This window comes from Clinocottus analis, unplaced genomic scaffold, assembly GCF_023055335.1.
Source record: "Clinocottus analis isolate CAN_PGR_092001 unplaced genomic scaffold, fCliAna1.0.p SCAF_1, whole genome shotgun sequence".
Taxonomy (NCBI): domain Eukaryota; kingdom Metazoa; phylum Chordata; class Actinopteri; order Perciformes; family Cottidae; genus Clinocottus; species Clinocottus analis.
This window is the reverse complement of record NW_027175820.1, coordinates 17,740,101-17,762,520: the sequence shown is the minus strand read 5'-3', so window position 1 is coordinate 17,762,520 and position 22,420 is coordinate 17,740,101. Positions and strand designations below refer to the sequence as shown.

The window sequence follows — 22,420 nt, the reverse complement described above, 5'->3', positions numbered from 1 at the left end:
TCAGCTGGCTGACAGAGATGGTGTTTCTGGCAGAGTGAGAAAGTGCTTGCGAATTTGGGAAAGGTATCGGGTTAGACACACTAACAGCTTTTTTGTGAGACACTAACGGTTTGCCTGGTGTCCAAGACAAAATTTTGATTGGCAGCTGCTTCATCAGAATATTAAGTTAACAATGTATTTGTATTTCACTGTTCTTCAGCATTAAGAGAAAATTAAATCTTATCAAGTATTCCTCTATTTTAATGACCTCCTTTGACGTAGAGCCGGGAGAAAACTATGATGATGGCTGAGCTGTAATAATCAATGATAGCACATGTAAGGATTTCTGAACATTATATATATATGTATATATATACTTTGATACTTCAAAAGTCAGATAAATATCCCAGCTCACACACGTTATCACATTTTCCAAGACACATTAAATCCATTTGTGTGAGGTGTTTCTTACACTACATTTTATTTAGCATTTTATAAAGAAGGACAATATATAATATTAAGCTAATGCCTCCACTGTATTTACAGTTGCATTATTTAATTATTATTATTTTATTGATGTGCACTAAACTTTATCTGAACAAGAATATATTTTCAATCCAATAAACAAAACATTATGGCACCAGTGTTGTCTAATGCTATAAGGTGAGCTTTACTTCTAAGATGTGAAGATTTAAATATTTACAAAAACTAAAACTCTCTCTCACTACTAACAATATTATCAGCTCCGGTTGAAAATTCAAATGTAATAGTTTGGTAAAAGTTTTTATTTCATGTTTTCATGAACTGGGAAGTAGCTTCTGGTCATGAAACTGGAGAATACTGTTGGTTGAAACTTCATGACTACATGCACAGGAATGTGCCCTTCAAAGTTGAGACCCATATTTAATTAAATTAAAGAAAAATGTAAATCAAAATGTTTTTGTTTTGTTTTACTTACATGAACAGGTAAAAGAAGGTTACTTATAACTGTGTTTGATGCAAACTTGTATTACTTGTTTTTATGAGTAAAGCCTGAGAGTTAAAATCTGTTAGGAATCCTAATATTGTTGCTTAAAGCCACACTTGTCTGTGATTCAGAGTTGGAGGAATTTCAGTGCAGTGTGTTACTTTCAAGGCATGTTGGCAGTAGAATGGCAACCTCTCCATGTCTGACTAAAGGCTGTTGTAAGTAGTCCGGGCCCCACTGAACAAACACGGTTAAGCAATATTTGTTAACTCAAAAGAATAGTTTAATAGTTTGGAGAATACGTAAGAGATGAGAAAACTGACATACAGTAGGTATAAAGCTGGAGGGATAGCTTAGCTTAGCACAACGACTGGACAGCGAGCCAGGCTCTAACATCCAATGAGCTGCGCCTCTAAATGTCACTAGTTATTAGTGTCAGGGGACATTACTTTTAAATGTAAATTGTACAGTGTTTCTGACTCATTAGAATATGCTACTTCTGCGTCATCATAACAGAAAACCTTTATGCAATTCTTTGCACATGCTGGTTTGATTGTCCCGATGAAGCAGAGCCTACCGTACTTCTTCATCTATCAAGTACCCTTTGACTGGCAAATGTAAGAAAAACCTTTTGTCCCACAGCTCCCCATCTGATTGAAGTTTGTCATTTTAGATTCATATTACAGGAAGTGTATGAAACCAATGACCGAGGAAGTCATACATTTTGTCATTGTGTTACTTACGGGGGGGAAGTTAAACATTTTGCTGAGGACACCATGGAACCTCCTCAAGGACCCTCAACGTAACTAATCATCAAATTAGATTTTGTGTGTACAAGAACCACAGTGTAAAAACAACAATTTCTTGTTTTACCGGGGGTTATGTGCCAGGTTACTTGCTTCTTTCTCTATGCTAAACTCTTGCTCCAGCTTCTTGAGTGGTACGGATCCTCTCAGCTAATCCGAGCCAAGAAAGAGAATAAGCCTATTTCCCAAAACGTCAAATTACTCCTTTAAGGAATGTGATGAGACGGCATGAGACCTTATCTTTTGCTCTGTTAAGCATAACAAAATCCATATCAAGTTTTCTTCAACTTGGGTCCAAGAACAAAGGCTAAAGGTTTACTCAGCAAAATGTGTGTATTATGCTCACATCGGAGATTTGCTCATTTATTTTCACTGTCTTCAAAGTGAAGGTGGGTGCAAATTTTCCCACAAAGAAACATAATCAGACTTTAGATTCAGCTCTTCATTTCCGCTCAATGTGTGTGTGTGTGTGTGTGTGTGTGTGTGCGTGTGTGCACCATCACACAGGCACGTACACACATGTTGCTAAGCAGACCCAGGTGTTTGGTGTTTTTATTGAGATCACAGGACCTTTACAGCCATCACTTTTACTGTGACTGTACAGGTGTGACTGATCATTCCACGCATGAAAAGAGACAGCAGCAAAACAAAAGCTTCTCTCTGTTGGAAAAGATCCTCACACCATCAGTGATCTGCAGAGCATTTGTGTCTCCACGGAGTCCACACTTTCACATTTCCAGACAGTTGTTGGCTTCAAGGTTTAAACAATGATCATAAAACGGATATTAAGATTCTCCCCATCCATATCGTTTGTTTGTGATTTCTTTCTGTCTTCAAACTGTTTTACGCAAACACTCAAGCAGTGAATACCAACCATACTTTGCCAACAGCAAAGTCTCAGAAGTAGCTGGAAGGTTGATGTCTGTGTCTTTACAGCATAATTGACATAATTGCACAATTTCTGGTTCAAATATCTGTCTGGTCTGGCTTAACCAGTTCTCTGCCACCACACATACAATAGACAACAATGAACGGCGCCTGCCACTGGAGCAGCATTGGGTAATTGTGAGCAGGAACGGATTTCCCATAACCACAAGGGCGTATAGAAGTCTATGAGAATAAGATTCTATTTCTCACTTGATTTATTACCTCAGTAAACATTGTAAACATGGTTTTATGGTCTGAATCGCTAGTTTCAAGTCATCTTCGATAGGACATGATGTTCATTTAGTAAATTATGGTCCCATTAAGAATAAAATAGGCCATAAAGTAGGGCATGTTTTAGGGAGTACGAGCAGTAGCTTCTGATTAACGTTGTCTGTTCTGGAAGTTTTTGTCGTACAACTTTCACTCTTTCACAGTGTTTTTTTTTTATTTCGTAAAAGTGAACTGTAACCTTTTATTTTCATGTTTCACTTATGGTTGCCAAAAAAACAAGGGGTGAAGTCAAGGTAACCACGTTCACAGTCTACAGTTTTGAAGGCACCGTATCATGTAGTAACCAGAATGTTACACTCAACTAACCCAAGTAGGATGTAAGCTGTAACTTTATTGTACATCCACAATAAAATCTGAGCAACAATTTAGTGTCATTTGAACACATGAGTTGTTATTGTGAGATCTGGCAGCTTAGTGATACTATACTTTAAGCTAAATGCTAACATTAGCATGGTAAGAAGCTCACAATGATACGTCTGACATGCAGATGTTTAGGTAACATATTCCATGTCCCCTTATTAGTTCTGCACGTAAAAAATCGGCGCAAAGCCTTCTGGCTGACTCACACATGTCTGTGTTTTAAGAACAGATCAGTGTGTTCTTTAAGTATGTGTGTGCGTGTATTCACCACATGATGCTACTTCCTTTGAAGCTTGATTAAAGTCCTCATCTTGTCGAGAGCTGTATTATGTACTGTGACCAGGTAATCACACTTGAAAGTCAAAGGACTAGAGACATACAAAAGAGTTGCACAGTGTCTTAACTCGGAGTTTAATATCCTACTCGCTCTGTGAATGATGTTCAGCTGGATGATTGGAGCTGTCTCATCCTGAGCTTTATGGGGAAGAGGGTCGGGGGTGGTGGAAGGCTGGAGTCATTCAACCCACTAGTTTCCCCGAAGCTCTTTAGGATCTCGATGACTCACTCAGGCCACAGACGTCATCTTATTCAGGGCAGGTGCCTTCATATATTGCCACAGCTGCATGACACTTAGAGAGTGCGTGTGTGTGAGAGAGAGAGAGAAAGAGAGAGAGAGAGAGAGAGAGAGAGAGAGAGAGAGAGAGAGAGAGAGAGAGAGAGAGAGAGAGAGAGAGAGAGACTAAATGTGCAAAAAGACTGAATAAGAAAGGGGAATGTCAGCCTCATATCTTATCTTGCAAATATATCTTCTTCAGGATTTGGGGTGTGGATTATTCCTTCTTGAACAATGTAATAAACATGTTGTGTATGTTTGTAAAAGTTCAGATCCAGCTAATGATGAACTAGCTATTGCGCCACATCGCACAAAACATGATGTAGAACAACGTGATTACGACTGACTGTCAGCTAAAGAGGTTTGGTGGATTTCTGAGGCTGGACGAAGCACACATCACTCAGGCCCAGGGACAAGCTCTTCTTCCTGTCAGTCTGGAAAACAAATGAGCAGAAGCACTTACGGTCAACCTGTTTTGGATCTGAGTTATAATTTTATTCCAGGATTCCAGGTCAAAAATAAATGGTTTGACCCAGTTATGTTGAAAAGATTAATGTGCATCATTGAAATAAAACTTGAGATTCCTAGAAAGTAAAAAAACAACAACAAACAAACAATAAAGTTACAGATCAACTAGCTAGTGAACAAAGAGGAGCATTAAGCAACTAAAAATGTGAATATCTTTCACCAAAACCGAGCTGATCGCAGATAATATCAGCTGTACACAAACACAATGCTAAATACATACGTTACAACTCAAATATGGCAGGGCCATGTGCACAGTTTGATGATTGTAGTTTACAGTTAAATAAGATACTTTGCGCAGTTTTATGTCATTCAACGTTTGGTGTTAAATGTACCATTCAAATACTAATAGCTTTGTCATGTCTATCATCTGCTTTGTAGAATACAAACAATGGTTAAAACAGCATGAAATAATGAACTCCCACGTAACACAGACTGTGTTAAGTATTCATCATTATAGACATTACACACTTACAGCTGAAGCGCCCTGGGAGCAGGACCAAGGAGAAAGTTACATCCAATTCCACCCTTCATAATATTTGTCTGCGCGTGTCCTCTCAGGGAAATGGCACTGTGTATATTTGCTACTCCTCAGACCAACAATAATGGGCTTTAATGTACAGAACCAGTCTGCGGTACTCCCTTCCCTCTGCTCTGGTCTCAGGAGCCCTCTCTCTCGAGATGGGTACGGGTTCCCATGCGTCCTGCCACTTGGCTAATTGAGGCCTTGTGAAGGCAAGTTGCCATGGAGGAGACTGTCACATATGGGATGCTACTTATAGTCTCGCTCTTTTGGGAACACTGGTAAGTTCATGCTGAACGTTTGGATTTATATTTTGTGCAAAGAGGAATAGTACATTGTAAAAATGTAATAGCTAACTTAAAACACTCAAGTCGCAAAAAATGGCTGTGGCCAAAAATTAGTTCATAGCTTACACTCACTGCACATTAGTCTATTGGCAGACCTGGTTCAGGCGTGTTTTGGTGGTAGTCTGACCTATTTTTATTGTCCCATAACGAAAGTGGAAAGTATTTTGTTTTAAATGTTCTGCTGCACATTTTGCTTGTATTTTGCATTGAGTCCGAGCGAATGCAGCATGAAAACGTACTTTCTGCAGAAGCGACGTTAATCAAGGTTTTGTTGAAACGTGTGGTTTGCACCCACGTTAGGATTAAGAAGAACGCTCAGGTCACTGGTGATCCGGTTTGGTGTTGGGAAAGCAGTGTACATGCAGTCCAGGATGGTATTTAATGTATTCCATGATTACATGAACTAAACTTGGTGGAGGTCTTACACTCGCATAGAAGAGCAAATACCATTATATCGGTAAGAATCCCAACTATCCTTTTAATATTTCCTTTGTCAAATACCCTTATCAACTAAGTTTTGACCTACAAAATAAACAGCGTATATGACATAGATTGTTTAAAAAAAAGTCCACTATCGTACAAAACGATTTAGTAATTGTGTGAGTGTTTGTGTGAGTTTAACACGATAGTCACGACAAACCTGCAGAATTCCAAGTCCAAGAAAGGAATTGTTGGAGAGACCTTTTCTGAGTTTGTGCAGCAAATTGATTCACGGGTAAGTCCGTACGGTCAAACAAACACTCTGTTGACGCTTGTTGCATTGTTGCATTCAGGTTTTACGGCCTTAGGACGGCCATGTGTCTCTCTCTGGCTGCGGTCCAATAGCTCTTTTTGCTTTAGAAAGTTCCTAACTGAGTGAAATGACCCAAGGTATCTAACAGAAGACGCAATATTTCAACCAACATGTCAAATAATTTAAGCCAATTTATTGTACATTTTCAGGCTATATGACACAAATGAGAACTCATTAGTGATTGTCCCTTAAATCAAATATTATCCCCAAAAAAATATTCACCAAATGTCACAGCATCCATCCAATATTTTGTTCAACCATAAATGTCAACCCCATGGTGGCCCTAGAGGGAAGGTCAGGGGAACACCACAATAATGTCTATCATCTGTGCACCATGAATGTCTCTACAAAATGACATGCCAATGTATTCAACAGCTGTTGACATATTTCAGTGAAACCAAAGTGGTGGACTGAATAAGCAGTATTTCTCTTTATAAAAGAAACAATGCTAGCAACTCAAAAAACTCCAGTCAATAAGGATTTATCTTACGTACTTTGTTTTTACCTTAATTTGAGCTGCACATGCAACATGTACTGCATTCAACACATTTTGTTACGTCTTAAAAGTAACATTCTGTCCCATCACGTCGCAGTAAGTGTGGCACATTGTGTGCGAAACAATTTGTCAGCCATACAAATGTGTTGCGGGAGACGCACTGATGAGCTCAGTGGAATCAGCGTCATCTCCTGCATACAGAGTATTTTTAGTGAGTCGTTACTGCTCGTCCTCTGGATTTCACAGAAATGGAATAATTCTCTGTACTTTACATGCAGAGTGGGAGCCGTTCGTCAGATCGTCTGTCGGTCGCTGGAACCGACCAAGGCGAGTCAGCCAGCAGACAGTGGTGAGCTAATGCACAGCAGGAGGACGAAGAGACAGAGATGACAACAAAGAAAATGAAGCAAACTTGTTAAAACGAATAAATAAAAGCCGACATGGTCTGATTTTGACAGTTGGGTATGTTCGTGTCTAAATGTAACTCATTTCCCAAATGAATTTGATGCTGGACCAGTCAGAGGCACTTGGTTTGATCCAGCGCACCAGCCACTGTTATCTAGTCATCCTTATAATCCTGGACATTGGGCTTCAACAGAGAAATGGCTGCGTTACCTTGGCAACCATTTGAAAACACATCATCTGGACAATGTCATGATTTCATTTCATTATCGTACAGTTTTTGACTTAAGTTCATTTCTACAACGTGAGCAAAGAAAATCCATAAAACAGCCTGATGGATTTGTTTGTTTTTTTTTAGTCAAAGAATCAAAGTAGCAATGTCAGGGCCCTTTTAACAACAGCCTGTTGTGTTTACAGTCGATGTGGCCAACGCCGTCATTTGGTGCAGTTACTTAAAACGAGGGTACAAACACAAGACGCACGCGAAAGACGACAGAATGTACGTCTGGCGTACATTTAGAGAAATAAAGCCATCATTTTCTCCCTTGGATGACTGCTATTGTTCCACGGCAAGAGAAAAGAACATTGAATTAAGCTGCATCAACAGGACACGCCATCACGCTTAGCTGCACTCTGCAACATAGCGCTGTGAAATCTGATCAAATTGAATGTGTTACTCTTTTGCTGCTAATCTCACAATGTTTACTTGGTGTCACAGCTCTTGTCAGACGCATTGTGTTTGTGACAGCTTTGATTCACAGAGAGGAGTCAAGTGCATGTGTGTGAGAGCCCTTTTCACATATTTACTTTGTTCTCATGCACCTGACTGAAATTTTCTCTGCTTACACCAACTTAGCCCGTAGTTCTGTCAGTGATATTGAACCCAGCCATATTTCCAAACCTCCTGGCTTGTGGTTCAATGTTTCCACAGAACGGGGTCAACCAGTGCAACATCTGCACTCCAGGAGAAATCATCTCGACGCTTACGTGTCTTCTTTTGTTCTCAAATAACTTTTGATTAAGTTGACTTGTTTGACTCCAGCAAGGCCGTTCGACTCCAGATAAAAGGGGCAACAATGGGTCGGGCTCCTGAAATGGTTTCTAGGTGAGCGAGGGAGTGAAAATACTCCAGATGAATGGGCCAAGGTCATTTAGTCTGGCTCCAGAACAGCGAAACCTCCCTTCTCCTGCTTTTTAATCACTGCAAGAAACAGATAGATTAAAGCTTCTTTGGGTTTCTGACTTAACAACCTTTGATTGTTTACATAAATATTTTAATATTATTAACAGTGTTTCCGTGATGTCTTCATCCTTTCCTTTTCTTCTCTTTACGACGAGCCTAAAAAGCTAAAAGTGGATCACATGATCTAATGGATGTTTATTTACATTATTCTTTGTAATCAATAACTCCATCCCCTCAGGCGGTGCACTCATACATCAGCCAATCTCTACCTTGTCAAGTAATTCCCTCATATTGACAGAGAAGCCAACATACATGCAGACATGCCCCATTTCCACTGACAAAGTAACGCACGAATCCACTTTTAGTTTTTTTTTCACCAGGTCAACTGTGTTTTTTTGTTAAAAGCATGATGTTCATCACAGAGTAAAACACAGGCCAGGTGATGTGAATCCCTGCTTTGCATAATCTAGGGAATGATACCCGAGAGCTGCGTACATTTAGTCCGGCCTTAATAAACAGCAAATTTGAAAACCTCTTCACAGGTATTGAATATGTTGTATGTTCATTTTTTGTTTGATTTAGTCTTATCACGAGGTCATATATGTGCTTGATATAAGCTTATAAACTCTAATCTATACAAAGATTGTTAATTTTTTTTTGGCCTGGCATCATATAATGTGTTTTTTAAGTTCTAATTGTTAAATCAAAGATCTACCACTGCAACCAAACAATAATTGCTCTTTTTGTAGCCATGCTATAACAACGTGGCTCTGGAGCTTTGTTCCATATTTTATTTTATGACCAAATGCGCTGCAAAACTATATCAGTCTCCACTAAACTTTCCAAATGATAGCGAGCTAACACGCTAAACTAAACATTATACCTGCTACAAATGAGCATGTATCCATCGTTATTTTGAGAATGATAATATTCAGCTCACAGCATTTTTAGCGAGCACGCCTGAAGACTTGATATGTTTAACCGATCAACTGCACTCAACAACAGTATTTTGCAGAATGCACAAAGTATATTTATAGGTAAATGAAGGTAATACCCCCTATGCATTGCATATTGTGTCCACACTTTTTTGGGAAATGTTAATTTTGAAGTTGTTCAATCAATCAATGGTTTAGAAATATCTAAATATTGAGATGTGACAAAGTTTTAATATTTTGGAAAGTAGCATGTTACTTTGGTTAAAATCATGAAATAAATAATAATATATGAAGAGACCAAATACATCTATACCTTTGAAAACATGTATAGTTCCAACAGTCAGAAAGCAGAGGTGTTTCACTGGAGAAGAACAATACATCAAACAAAACAGCAAACAGACAACATAATAATTTCCCATCAAATGTCAAAATTAGCTCCAACAATCAGGACACGAGGGACATTAAGGCGATGCAGAAGAAGGGATCAGCACGTCTCATCAATCATTCATGACAACAGGCAGGACTCTGGCAGCGTGATGGATGGCAGTGGTGAAATGAGACAGAGAGGAATGCACCATACGTCCAGCTTGTCACACTATACTGCCACACATCAGTGCCTCAACCACTTCATGATCAGTGTCAGGAAAGACCGCTCCAAACAGTGGAGCCTATTCATGAAGACGCTGCAATCAAATGTTGGAGGAGAAATTAATGAGGGTTGTCTTGTCCCCGCATCATAAGCACTCAACAACTCCACTATGTCCTGATTCATCTATCTCCTGTTTGGACTGAAAAAAAGAATCAGCCGTACAAACACAATAACCCTCAAAACAACAAATCTCCTTTCTTTTGAATCAGTACTTTTGACATAATTATCCCACAGCACGTACCTAATATTCAAACACACACGCACATGTTGTCGGCCCAAACTGAACAGTGTGCTTCCAGGTGATAATGTGAATGTCTGTCACCAAGTAGTCAGGATGAAAAAGCTAATGAGAGATCAAGGACTCTTACTGTTATTATGAAATCTCACTGTAAATGTAATATGAAATCAATTGAAAAAAAGATTTTTCCTCCCGACCATTTGATTACATTTCAGACACAACTGCAGATGCAGTCACACAGGGTCCACATTAACATTTGGAGGCTTTGTCAAAGCAGAAGCAGTCAACATTGTCAAAATTACCAGGTGGTGATAATTGCACAAGGAGACAAAAATAGCTAGCTTGAAGCAGGATGCTGTCACTGAAAGCAGCTGTGGAAAACAAGTCAAAGGCAGACATCCTGCTGTGCTGCGTCGCCAGCAGCCCAATAAACTGACCACAGTGTTCGACATGCTGTTCTACACGCTGTTAAAGCCGTCATGCTGCAGCACGCAAGTGGCATGAAAAAAGCCAATCTACTGTATCCACTCCATCATCTTTTTACTTGAGTTCTCACTTTTAAAATACAAGGTGAGAAATAACTGACCATTTATATATGACTGAAGCTAGAAATATAAATAATATGTGTCTATTTCACATAAATAGATCCTTGTGTAAGTTATGTTCACAATCCTTCAAGAAAATGTGTCAAATAAACCAAATAAAATTGTATGCAAGTTTATAAAATGTACTCTTTATGGGTAAAGGAAATCATTAATGTCCTGACAAGTCGGAGCAATCAGGAAGGGATTATGCCACAGATGTCAGAAGTCATAATATCTCTTTACAAAGTAGCTGCAAAGTAAGATATTTAAAAAAAAACTAGATATCTATTAGCTGAATGCATCTTGAAAATGTAAAAAAAATGAAGCTGTTTTGTTGAACTATTGAGAGCAGGTAATGTTCTTAGCAATGGTAGCAGCATGTTGTCACTGTTTCATTCAAATAATCAGCCATCTTTCCTCCAGGAGACGCTGTCGTTCCCCATGTGAAACAAGAAGTCAATGTAAATATTTTACAACGTTTTTCTCAATCCAACCAAGTAGTTTTCTTGCCTAAACCCAGTGGAGTAGTTTCCTGTGAAGACGGAAGTTTATTTTGAAAAGGCCATATGCAAGTAACAAGCGGGAATGACACGTGTTGCTGTTTTTTTGTAGAAAAAAGACATTCAAAATGTGGAGCATTTGTGTAAAATAAAATGAACTGCTAAACATCAGCATGTTAGCATACAGATGTTAGCTTTTAGATCAAAGTGCAGCTGTGTATAGCCTCACAGATCCACTCACATGGCTTTAGACTCAGAATTTCCATTGAGTCCAACAACATATGGTGTTTTAAACTGTCGTGTAGACAACACATAGAGGAGTTTCAGTATTGATTGGTTTAAATCTGACAAATAATTCAGAGAACTTGATGATATTTACATCCTTCTACTATTATTCCTTACTTTTTTACAACAGTTTGAGCAGCGGGCTCTTTGCCAAGTCAGGTTTTTGGTAAAATCTCTGCATTTGTGGCAATGAAAGCAGCACATAAACACACAATTATATTCAGTGACAATGTGTTTAAATTATATATTCCTGTCAGGGATATGTGACCGCCTATCGCAATGACATTTATAAATAATTGTTCATTATGTTTAGGGACACGTGGGTTTAACCAGTATGAAAAAGTGTTCGGGCTATACTTTTATAAGTTAAAGTATGTTTTTAGCTAAACTTAAACTTGAAATATATAATATCCAGAGGGTTGTAGACCAGAAGAAACTTACAGCATATCATTAAATTCAAAGAAGACCTTTTCTTAACCCAAATATACTGTTGGCTAGACAATCACAGCAGTTGTTGGATGGCTCATTGTATTCAAACAGTAATTATGTCCTTAAAATACAGTATTTGTCTTCCAGCAAAGAGACACAGCCCTGTCTTCCTTCTCCTACAGCTCACTATGAACACGTTGTAGGATTTCTATAGATGCAATATGGAGGCTGTGTAGTTGTTATCATCTCAACAACCTTGAATGTATGTTTCCAGTTCTTCTTTATAACATACAACTATTAGTATTATTGTTTTGTGTTGTTGATTATACTTTCAGAAACATATCTTGTTTTTAAACTTGTCAAGTCATTGAACCAAATGGAGAAGACAATCAGAAGTCTCCCACCAGATGAAACAGATGTGCTGACTTGTGACGGATGCAGTTGCTTGACTGTGGCATGGCCTCGTGCATTAGGCACACAGGAAGTTGTCTTCTATTCATAGTTTCAGTGTCTGGGTACGAGTTTAGTTTTGGGCAGACATGACTCAGTCATCTAGCTTATTTAATTGCCAGACAGTCCATAAAATCTCTGCACCAAAACTGCAAGGAAAACATCATGTGGTTCTTATTGTAGAACAGAAATGAAACCATTAACAACATTCCATTTTGCACTTTAACCCAGAGCAAGGCCATACAAATCAATATCATCACTAGAATCATACTATGATGATTTGACAAAATTCTTACACACATGTATGTTCATTGTCTAGGCATTTTGTATTTAACAGTGAAACAAGTCAGTTCTTCTGGTTATTGTTTGACCAGGGTAACACACAACAATGAAACACACTTTATTGCGCTGATCATTAGTTATCTATTTTATTATTTGATAATATAATTTTATTAATATACTTTTGAAATTATTGGTAGTCCTAGCTCCTGTGTCAAGAATGTCATTCTACATGGTAGCCTGAACGCCTTAATTTCTAAATTTACTTTGGCTTGGCCTGCCACCTGCTGGCTCTTTTGTAGTAAGCTTTTAGGGATATGCTGTAGCTGTGGATTGCGATATAAATGTCTCATTGAATTGAGTTTATTGGATCTACATAAATAATGTGGCCAAAATAAATTTGCCAAATGTTAGTAACAGAAGATGAACTCATGAGCAAATTAAAGTAATCTAAATACTTGTTTTACACTGGATACAACGCAACTATGTACAGAGAATTCAGGCCTGGCCTCTATGCGTCTCTCGCTATGCGTCTTCCACGCTGGCGTTGACCCAGAATGACGGAAGGGGAGAAAAAAACAAAAAACAAGCCACTCTACGACAGTGCCAGGCTCCTTCAATCAAAGCCCCGGACTCAGTAGGCTTGATAAGAGTTTGACAGACCTTCTTTGTGTGATTGCTGGAGCCACACAACACAATATGCAAAACAAACAATCAATTATGAAATTGTAATTATGACCGCAGTTAAAGTTATTACGCTGTATAATAATTGATATGTCGCTTGATACACGTAAGTTGTCTTTAACCGGATTTTGAAGTATGCAAAATGTATAGATTCTATGAATATTATTATTTTATATCCCTATGTACTTCGTTCATTTTTGTACACATGCCTTTCCATTTAAAAATGTGTATACTAATTGTGCTATTCTCTTACCTATGTAAAGAATTCGATGGATGTGTTAACACACTAGAGTATTTATGTGCAGCAATCGCTTTTGTAATATTAAATTGGCGATGACCTCGCGCATGCGTCGTGCAGTTCGGGAGAGAGAGAGACGGAATGTTCTGGTTCTCGCGCGGAAGTCTCGCGCATACTTGGCAGCCTCAGCGGCGCAACGAAGTAGCGACTGGAGCCACGGGAAGACAACCGACGGCCCTTTGGCTGAGCTAAACTATTTGGATTTCGGAGGAAAGAAGCGACGTCTACTAACAATGACCAGTGGGTATCGTTATATGTTTTGACCGTAGGCATCTGTGTACTTTGTTGGATTTAATGTCGTCCGTCTCGTTGTTTCTAGCCGTTGGCAACCGCCGACACGGGTTCGGTCTAGTTGCTGGAATGCACGGAACTTATTTCACGGAATTCGTGCTAGTATTGGTTAATGAATCACGCACACCGATGGCCGTGCTGTGTCTGTAGGGTGAAAGGGAGTTGGTGGGCTCGTGTCTTAGCGCGTGCCACATAGCAGTGTCTGAATGTCACGTTGCGTTGAACGTTTTGTCAACAACGATGTGCCAATGTGTCGTTTACTGCCCAGCTGTTAGCCCGGGCCCTTGCCCACTGTAAATCAATAGTTAACAGATATCTAACACGGATATTTGTGTATCAACGCGGTTGGAGCAGACAGAAGGCAGTCTTTGTTTATTGTCTGCAAACGTGACTCTGCCTTTGTTGCCTGTCTTTGTTTTTTTCAGAGTGGTTCGTCTGTCTGTTAAATGACGGCAGGCGCTTTTCTGCCCTCTGTGCTGTTGTTCCGCATGAAGCTGCTCTCGAGCGCCTCTCTGCCACGTCGGCTGCTTTCATTTTTTCATTTTTTTTTTTTTTGCACCATATTTATTTCTGCCATAAAGTCGTATGATATGAACTGACCGTGTGCCACTTTAAATCATGTCTTGTAGACACTTAAAAAGGTGTGGCATTATTTGTTGTTTTTGGTATTGAGTAATGGAGGCGTTTTAAGGGTGTAGCTCACATTCCCAGAGAGTTGCCCATTTAAGTGTCGTTTGTTCTGTTAATTTTTTTTTCTCCTCTTGTCTGTCACGCAGGAGGAAACCAACGTGAGCTGGCGCGTGCGAAGAATGCTAAAAAAAATACTGACAAAGGGAAGAAGGGTGACGATGGACTCTCTGCTGCTGCTCGGAAGCTGAGGTAGGCCGAGCACTGCATGAGAATACACAAATGGGATGCAGACACTGTAAAACAACTCCATTTTTGCAGCATCAGAGCAAAATATGTTTCATCATAAGCTGAATTTTGGGCTCTCTGGACTCCAGGGTCTCTCATGCAGTTGTGTGTGGGTGAGCCTATGTTTGTTTTACAAGAGAGTCTGTCCTACCAAAGTTTATTCTCTTCCCTAGGGATGCAGAGAGAATGCAAGAGAAGCAGAAAAAGGCGGACGGAGGGGCGAAGCCCCCGAGCCCAAGTAAAGAATGAAGACGGAGACAAATTCAACTCAGTGCTTCAATAATGTTTAGCATTCTTCCTGATATTTACAAGAATTGTCATTTTTGTCTAGCCTCAAGAATCTAGGATCCTACATTCTTCCCTATGGCAAATGGCATTGCTTGTTGGATTTGTTATATTTACTTTTGTCTGAGCAAGTTAACAGCTGTCCCACATTGGTGCTGCATGCATAGAATCATCAGTGGTGTAAGCAGCAGGAGAAAGAAGAACAATTCTTGACACAAGCACCTATGTAACAGTTGTGTATTTTTGTACAAAAATGTCCACTGCTGGTTTCAAATAAAGTGTATCTTTTTAGTTCATGCTTGCTTGATTTATTCTGATTTCTGGAAACAGTTTGTCATATTATCCTTACTTTTTATGTTAGCTACACATTGACATGTAAAATAGCAGAGTGCATTATAGGAATCAACACTAAATAAACTGTTACAAGCTATTTGTTAGTGTATTCTGGTATTTGGATAGTTGGACTTAGTGCTTGTTTCTATTTTTTACATATATATATATATATATATATATATATATATATATATATGCATTGCAACTTTATAGATTTCAACAAACTAAAGGTGGATTATTTCTGTGATTGAAATAATTTTACCAAGGCACAGTTCAAACAGTTCGATCTATTAATAGCATTTGCTGGACAGAGAAGTTAAAATATTAAGACCTAATTACCAATTCACTAATTCTAAACCTGCTAGTTCAACTGATCAACGTTTTACTTTATTTACATGCCAGTTTCTGTTAAATTTGGTGCGTCATCATCATTGGCTTTAACCACAAAGAGTTTGTTGAGACGCACTCAACAGTTTAACAAGAGCCAAGTAACTCAAAAATAGACCAACATTGTTCTGTCTTCATGAATGCAAATTTAAAGTAGTCAATCAAATAAGGCATATTAGGAAATGTGCATAATCATTTAATTGGCCACAGCTTTTTCTTGCAGCCTTTATTTGACAAGAAATAATATTACTTTACAGGATAAACTGATTGTATATGTGCTGCGAGTACAGTAATCATGGCCTCCTATCATCAATGGTCTCAGGTTCAGGCAGACAAACTGTTTGAGTGCCTTCCCTCTGGCAGGAGGCTGCGGTCCATTAGGACCTCACGCCACAAGAACAGTTTCTTTCCAGCTTCAGTCAACAAAGCCTGTGACCCCCACTGACTGACTCTGACTCACATCAGCCACAATGTCCTTCAACAGCCTTGCACATCTGTTCTTTTCTCATTAAAATACACTTGCCACTTTCATTTTATAATATTTGCTTGTTCTGAAGTAGTTTTTTTGTTTACTATATTTATCCATTGCACTATGTTTTTACACTATTCTACGTCTATCTTTACTGTTATGCACTTTTCATAGAGTCACATTCCTTGTATGTGCTACTTACTTGGTCAATAAATGATCTGACCACTAGGTGGAACCACACATCAAGGTATTTTTAAAACTATTCTTACCGGTGACCATTGGATCTGTCACAATGGTGAAGCCAATACATTGTGTTTGACTGATTTGGTTGTGGAGTATTATGTTGATTATTTGCTTAAGCCAGGTACGAGAACACATACAGTTTTTAAGTTAATTTAAGATTTAAAGGGTAAAAAAAAGCCTCTCATTAACATGTTATAATAGTATTGACATAAGCGAGCACACACATGTTCCACTATTGCTGAACATTTGTATTATGACTCATCATCTTCCAACATAAGCACAAAATGCACATTGCTGATATTTCATAGTGTTCACTAAGCTACAGCTCAGCCTATTTCCAGTCAATAAGCTGTGTCTCTATACTTTCTAAAATACATTGAGTTTGTGTTCTCACTTCTTAGATTACATGGCGTATAATTAAGTCAAAAGTTAAGCTTTTTTCAATCTCAGATAGCAGTGAAAGTAACTTAAGAGTTGAATAGTGATAAGGAAACAAGTGCAGAGTTGGCAAATGCTTAAATTCGAGAAAATTCCATTCTTAACCGCTATCATCCATGATACTCTGCTTGCAGCTTTGGGGAGATCTCACTTAAATTCAAGCATAAGGCTGAACAGACTTGATTGTGGATTCTGGCAAGTTTTCTTAAAACAGACGAAGAGAGGAGCTCAGTGGTAAAGAGAGACTCAGAATCCCCTCGAATCAGCTCGTCTAATTAAATTCATACGAGAAGCCCCATCTCTTTATGCCTTCCCTGCTGAATTTGTCAAGATAGCGGAGCTATGTGCAAAAAATGCATTGTTAGCTGTTGCTATGCTATTTATGTTGAATAGCCCAGTGTCAAAGAACAAATTGGGGAGATGATGGACAACAATGCACTGTATAGCTGTTTAGCTTTTCATATGTTAAATACGGGCATAAATTACCAACAGCAAGGATGGGTGGAGTCATTTAATCCTATTTACATTTGAACTTCAGAAACCAAGTCAGTGTCAGCTATATACTACGCGTAGGTAATAGTACAAAGTAGATATATAGGTAAAATAGTAGCCGTCAATGTATATCCATAATAACTTTCAAGTGAAATCTGACTTAAAATATAAGAGAATTAAATAGTTTGGTCAAAAACACCAGAAAAGGTGCCTTTTGTCCGAAGAGGCATGCTGAATGCTATCCAGTCCCATTCCTACTTAAATGAGCATCACATTTGTATGATGGTTCAGGATGTAGCCACAGGTTTTAACTTATTCTGATGCATTCTCACGAGTAGTCGCATCTAGTGAACCACACTGGGCTCAGAGCTCAGTCACAGCACTCAAGATCTGGCCCCTGACACACTACCCCCTCATCACAAGGTCAGGAGCCAACAGTGTGACGCTGTGGTTGTATTCGGGAGCTCAAGTGGAAGTCTCTGGATGGTCACTGCGAGAGAACTACCTTTTGTCATGTGGGCTAACTGAAAAGCATCTAAGAGTGTCAAAAAAAACAATTTCCCAAGATTAAACCTCCTCCAGGCTGCTGCTGTGATGATAATTTTGTTGTTAAGGGTCTGTTAGCTAAGGCACAACAACACTATTGTCTGAGGTTTGGGACCTTTTGGTCACATACTAAACAGAAAAATAAATCCAGTCTGTTCTCTGCACATCCATCACTATGTGCGACAGAGCACTGTATGCCAAAACAACTGGTTTCCTCCCACAGGCACATGTACACTTAACATCAATTAAATTGCACTATATATCTAATATGTTATAATTTATATACGCTGACTTTTGTGACATGTCCATGTCACTCACTGCCAAAAAGAAACTTAAGCTGACATGTATGAATATGCTGTAAACTGGCTGACAAATCCACTCGTAATGTATAATATATCTCTCTCTCACACACACACACACACACACACACACACACACACACACACACACACACACACACACACACACACACACACACACACACACACACACACACACATTGAGCGGGAATGAAGAGCTGAATCTAATCATAGAAACAATCTCTTCGTAGTTGTGCTGCATTAAATAATGATTGTATGCCTCATGCTGCTGCATTTTGACTCAGCTTCACCTGACACTATTTATATTTGATGTATGTAAATATTTAATAATTCCATTGTTATTTAATTTTCTATGATCAAATGTCTATATAATTCAACACTAAAAGTTTAATGAACAGAAGGGGAAAAAAAAAACATGAAATGCTTTCAGGACAAAAATGACTGCAGTGACCTACAACACATTCACAGAACATGGTTTCCATCAACGCTGTGTGTGTAGAGGAATGAAGAAAATGTGCTTCTCCTGCCCCGCTTCACTCTTTTTTAATAGTCTTGCACCTCTTAACCCTGGCACACATGAATGCTTCTTCCGATGGCAACCCAGAAGCTCATTTTACTGCTGTATTTTTGAAAGAGAGAATCCGCAAAGGTCCTGGAAAGCAAAATGCACGCATGCAAGATCATATGCGTGCAGAATCATTTGTGGATATACACACTTACAGTGTAATCCATATGTGCATTTGTCCACATGATGTGGAAATGATCATTAAGTAAATTTACAATTAAGGTATAAAAAACACATTTCACACAATGCTTATAATGCAAGCATTCATACACTATTTGGTAACCTTCATCTAAAACGTTGCTAAATTTAATCGCCATTATTAAATGTTTTCAACAGTTATGAGTAAAAACAGACTCAAACAAGAATACCAAGGAATACTTTGACACTTTGGGAAATGTGCCGGCTTAATTCTTCGACTCAGTTGAATGTCTAGTGACTCCAGGAAGTTACTGTCATGAAACAATCAGGCACATGTCAAATATTCAACTCAAGCTTTTACACTTTGTTCGATGTGACATCCTATTTAGTGAGGTGCTCGTCGTGGTTTATGTGAGCTTTGGAGAAAGCCAGGCTGACTGTTTCTCAATGTTAGCAATCTTCATGCTGAGCTAGAATCATATCTATCGTTCAGACATGAAAAAGTGAATAAGCATATTTCTCAAAATATTAAACCGATTCCTCTTATTTGGCAAATATAAAAAAGCACAAATGAATTTGAACTGCTCTTACATTCTTTTGTATGTTAACACAAGCTTGTGTCAATATAAAATCTATGTTTATACTCTGAAATCAACATTGAACCAAAGTAAATGGGACAGAAATACATTTTCTTTTCTATTTCTTAATTAGGAACGATTTTTTAATTATTACTAAATGAATTAAAATCCATTCAATACAATTAATTATAATGTGAATAACAAGTTCTTGAGATTGTGTGTGTGACCTAGGAAGTTAGCGATGGACACATTTAAAAGATCTCCCAGCTCCTTTCATTGACTGTGAAAAGTAAATCTGCTTTTCAATTTCACCATCATCGAAAAATTCACATGCAATATGTAATGCAATCACAGCTGAAATGCAAGCTGGCTGTAAGTGTTTTCTCGGCTGAGGCAAACAAAAGGCGCTTTCCACAGCACAGTGATTTGGTAATAATAAATAGCAAATTACCGTCTTTGCTCTTCATCAAATGGTCGGTGACAGCAGATGAGCGGCTGGTGTTGGAAGTAAATGGAATCTGTCACAGATAATCAAAAGAGAGAGAATATGTCAAGATTTCGCCGGATTCAGATGAAGAGAAAGGCAGACAGACATGAACTGAAAGTGTAGGGGAAAAAAACGATCATTTTTTAGTTTTTATTAATCCTATGTCATTCCGAGGAAAGAGACTGGAAGAGAGTCCTTTGCACGGTCACCCAGTCAGCTCTAAGTATCCACTCAATGCTATCTGAGCCCATCAGAGCTTTCACACACATGGGCAGTCTGTGAGGAAAGACTCTTACATTTTTCCTGCTGGCAACTGATCTCCATCTCAGCAGGAGTGTTGGGATAAGGTGTGATTTATTCACAGTGCACGGTCCGGTCTCAGCAGAACATTTGGTCCGTGTCGAGGCTGGTTTTGGGTCTGAGGCTCAACAGAACACTGACTCTGGTTTAGTCTATGTCCACGAACCTGCACCTCGTCATTAGTGTGTAAAGTAAATAACACATTGTAATTATAATTTCCGACGCAAGCACATGCGTATGTAATATCCCAGGTTTGCATAGACGCGTAAGGCTGCAAGTTTACAATTGGTCTTACAAAATATCTGAGTGTTAGTTGGAACATCTGTCAGCAAGACGTAATTAAACTTTACTTTTGATGATTTGCTTTCACTTTTATCTTTTTCAGAACAAAGAAACTTGAGGTCAGAGCATAGAACTCTGAAGTCAGAGAACATTGACATCAGAGAACCCTGAAGTCTAAGCATTTAACCTTGAGTTCCTAGTACAAAACCCTGATATCAGAGCATAGAACCCTGAAGTCAAAGCAGAGCAACTTGAGTTCAGAGAACCCAGAGGCCTGAGTATAGAAAGCATACCCTGATTTATCATCTATTTTACTCTAATTGGTACCATACTTTGCTAAATGAACATCAAGCTGTACCGAAGAAGTCTAAGCGAGCGATGCTTACAATGCTTATCAGATCTGACCAGCTGTTATTTTGATAGCAACGTATTAAATGTAACAATTTGAATGTGAGAATAAAGGTATTATGGCAAGAAAGTGAAGAGGTAGATGATATTGATTTTACAAAGAAGGATGCCCTCAGAAACAACATCGGAGCCGAATGTGTTACATTTGACTGCATGTGTAAATATCTGTGAACGACGAGTAATAAACCTGGTTTTGTTGTTGTCAGGAACCGAGAATGAAAGATGTTCTTGTGAGAGTCTGGTATTTGTTTATGAGTCCAGATGGTCAAAATTCACGTCCAAAAACTGCGCTCACTCTGGTTTCTTTAAAAGCACTTTTATTTCCAGAGGATCATCAGATGGTCAAATAACATCCCTCATTACAAAACCATGACAGATGATAACATTTTTCTCTCAGAACAGACCATCTGTAACCTGGCCTTAATATAGTATAGTAAATTGTGAATCATCCAAAACAGGCTGGATGTTTGCAGATGTCTCGTGCAAATGGTCAGTGATATGCAGCACGCGAGCGTCTGGGGGAAAAAGAAGAGTGGTTTCATTTTGTTTACAGCAGTGGTGGTCAAGAATAGATGAGAGAAACTAAATAACTAATAATACATTTCAAAGACGTATGAACTGTGAGTGAGGACACGGGCAGATCTCGTAGAGTGACCTCTTTTGAAGTCAGGCCCTTGATATCCAAATAATCGGGGGGGTGAAGTCTGGTTTGACATGAGGACAGTGCTGGCGGGTGACCATGGAAAGAAAACCAAACCCAGTCTTTGCCTCTGCGGCAGTGTGACACACGGCCTCTGTGTCATCCTCTCTTCGTCCCTACTGAGTAAACACTATTCAGCACTGGCTGGCAGCTACACACAGGGTCCTAAAAATAACTATGTATTGATTCACACAGCTGACGTCTATGACAGGGCTGCCTCAAACCGTATGTGTTCATGACCAATGTGCCACTAAGTGGATATGCTGTGTTTGTTTTGTTTTTAGTGGCATCTCATCACCATAATCAGCAAACAATGAGATTAATCATGTATCAACAACAATAATACAAAATAAAAAATCATATTCATATTATTTTGCAGGGTCTGATCCAACCGTTTGCATTCACTTAAATGGCGCGGAGGTCCGTTTGCACTTCTCAACGACCAGCGACCAGCTTATCCTCGACCTTGCCTGTGAAAACACGGCCTGTGTCTCTATGTGGTGGACGATTTGTGTATTTGTGTACTCTTCCTCTGTCCTCATAGAGCAATGAGTTATGGGTTTTCTCTGAATGGGAACATGTATGGGTGTCTCTGAGTGATTGCTTTTTCTAAAAAAAAAAGAAAAAGCCCAACACTGTAATGAATAAATAAATAATAGTTATAAATAAATTATTGAGGTAACTTTTATGCTTCATAACA

The 22,420-nt window shown here is 38.8% G+C and overlaps 1 protein-coding gene across 1 annotated transcript; it reads left to right on the top strand.

Moving 5' to 3' along the window:
* Window positions 1-13,627: 13,627 nt before the first annotated feature.
* On the top strand, window positions 13,628-15,330 carry serf2b (small EDRK-rich factor 2b). Its single transcript, XM_068573384.1, has 3 exons — window positions 13,628-13,783; window positions 14,611-14,713; window positions 14,923-15,330. The coding sequence occupies exons 1-3, from the start codon at window positions 13,777-13,779 to the stop codon at window positions 14,996-14,998; spliced, it is 186 nt and encodes a 61-aa protein (XP_068429485.1). The 5' UTR covers window positions 13,628-13,776; the 3' UTR covers window positions 14,999-15,330.
* Window positions 15,331-22,420: the final 7,090 nt, after the last annotated feature.

Bases quoted from the DNA above. Each gene is read 5' to 3' on its own strand.
- serf2b (XM_068573384.1), top strand. The intron at 14,714-14,922 runs GTAGGCCGAGCA...TCTCTTCCCTAG, and splicing joins GCTGCTGCTCGGAAGCTGAG to GGATGCAGAGAGAATGCAAG.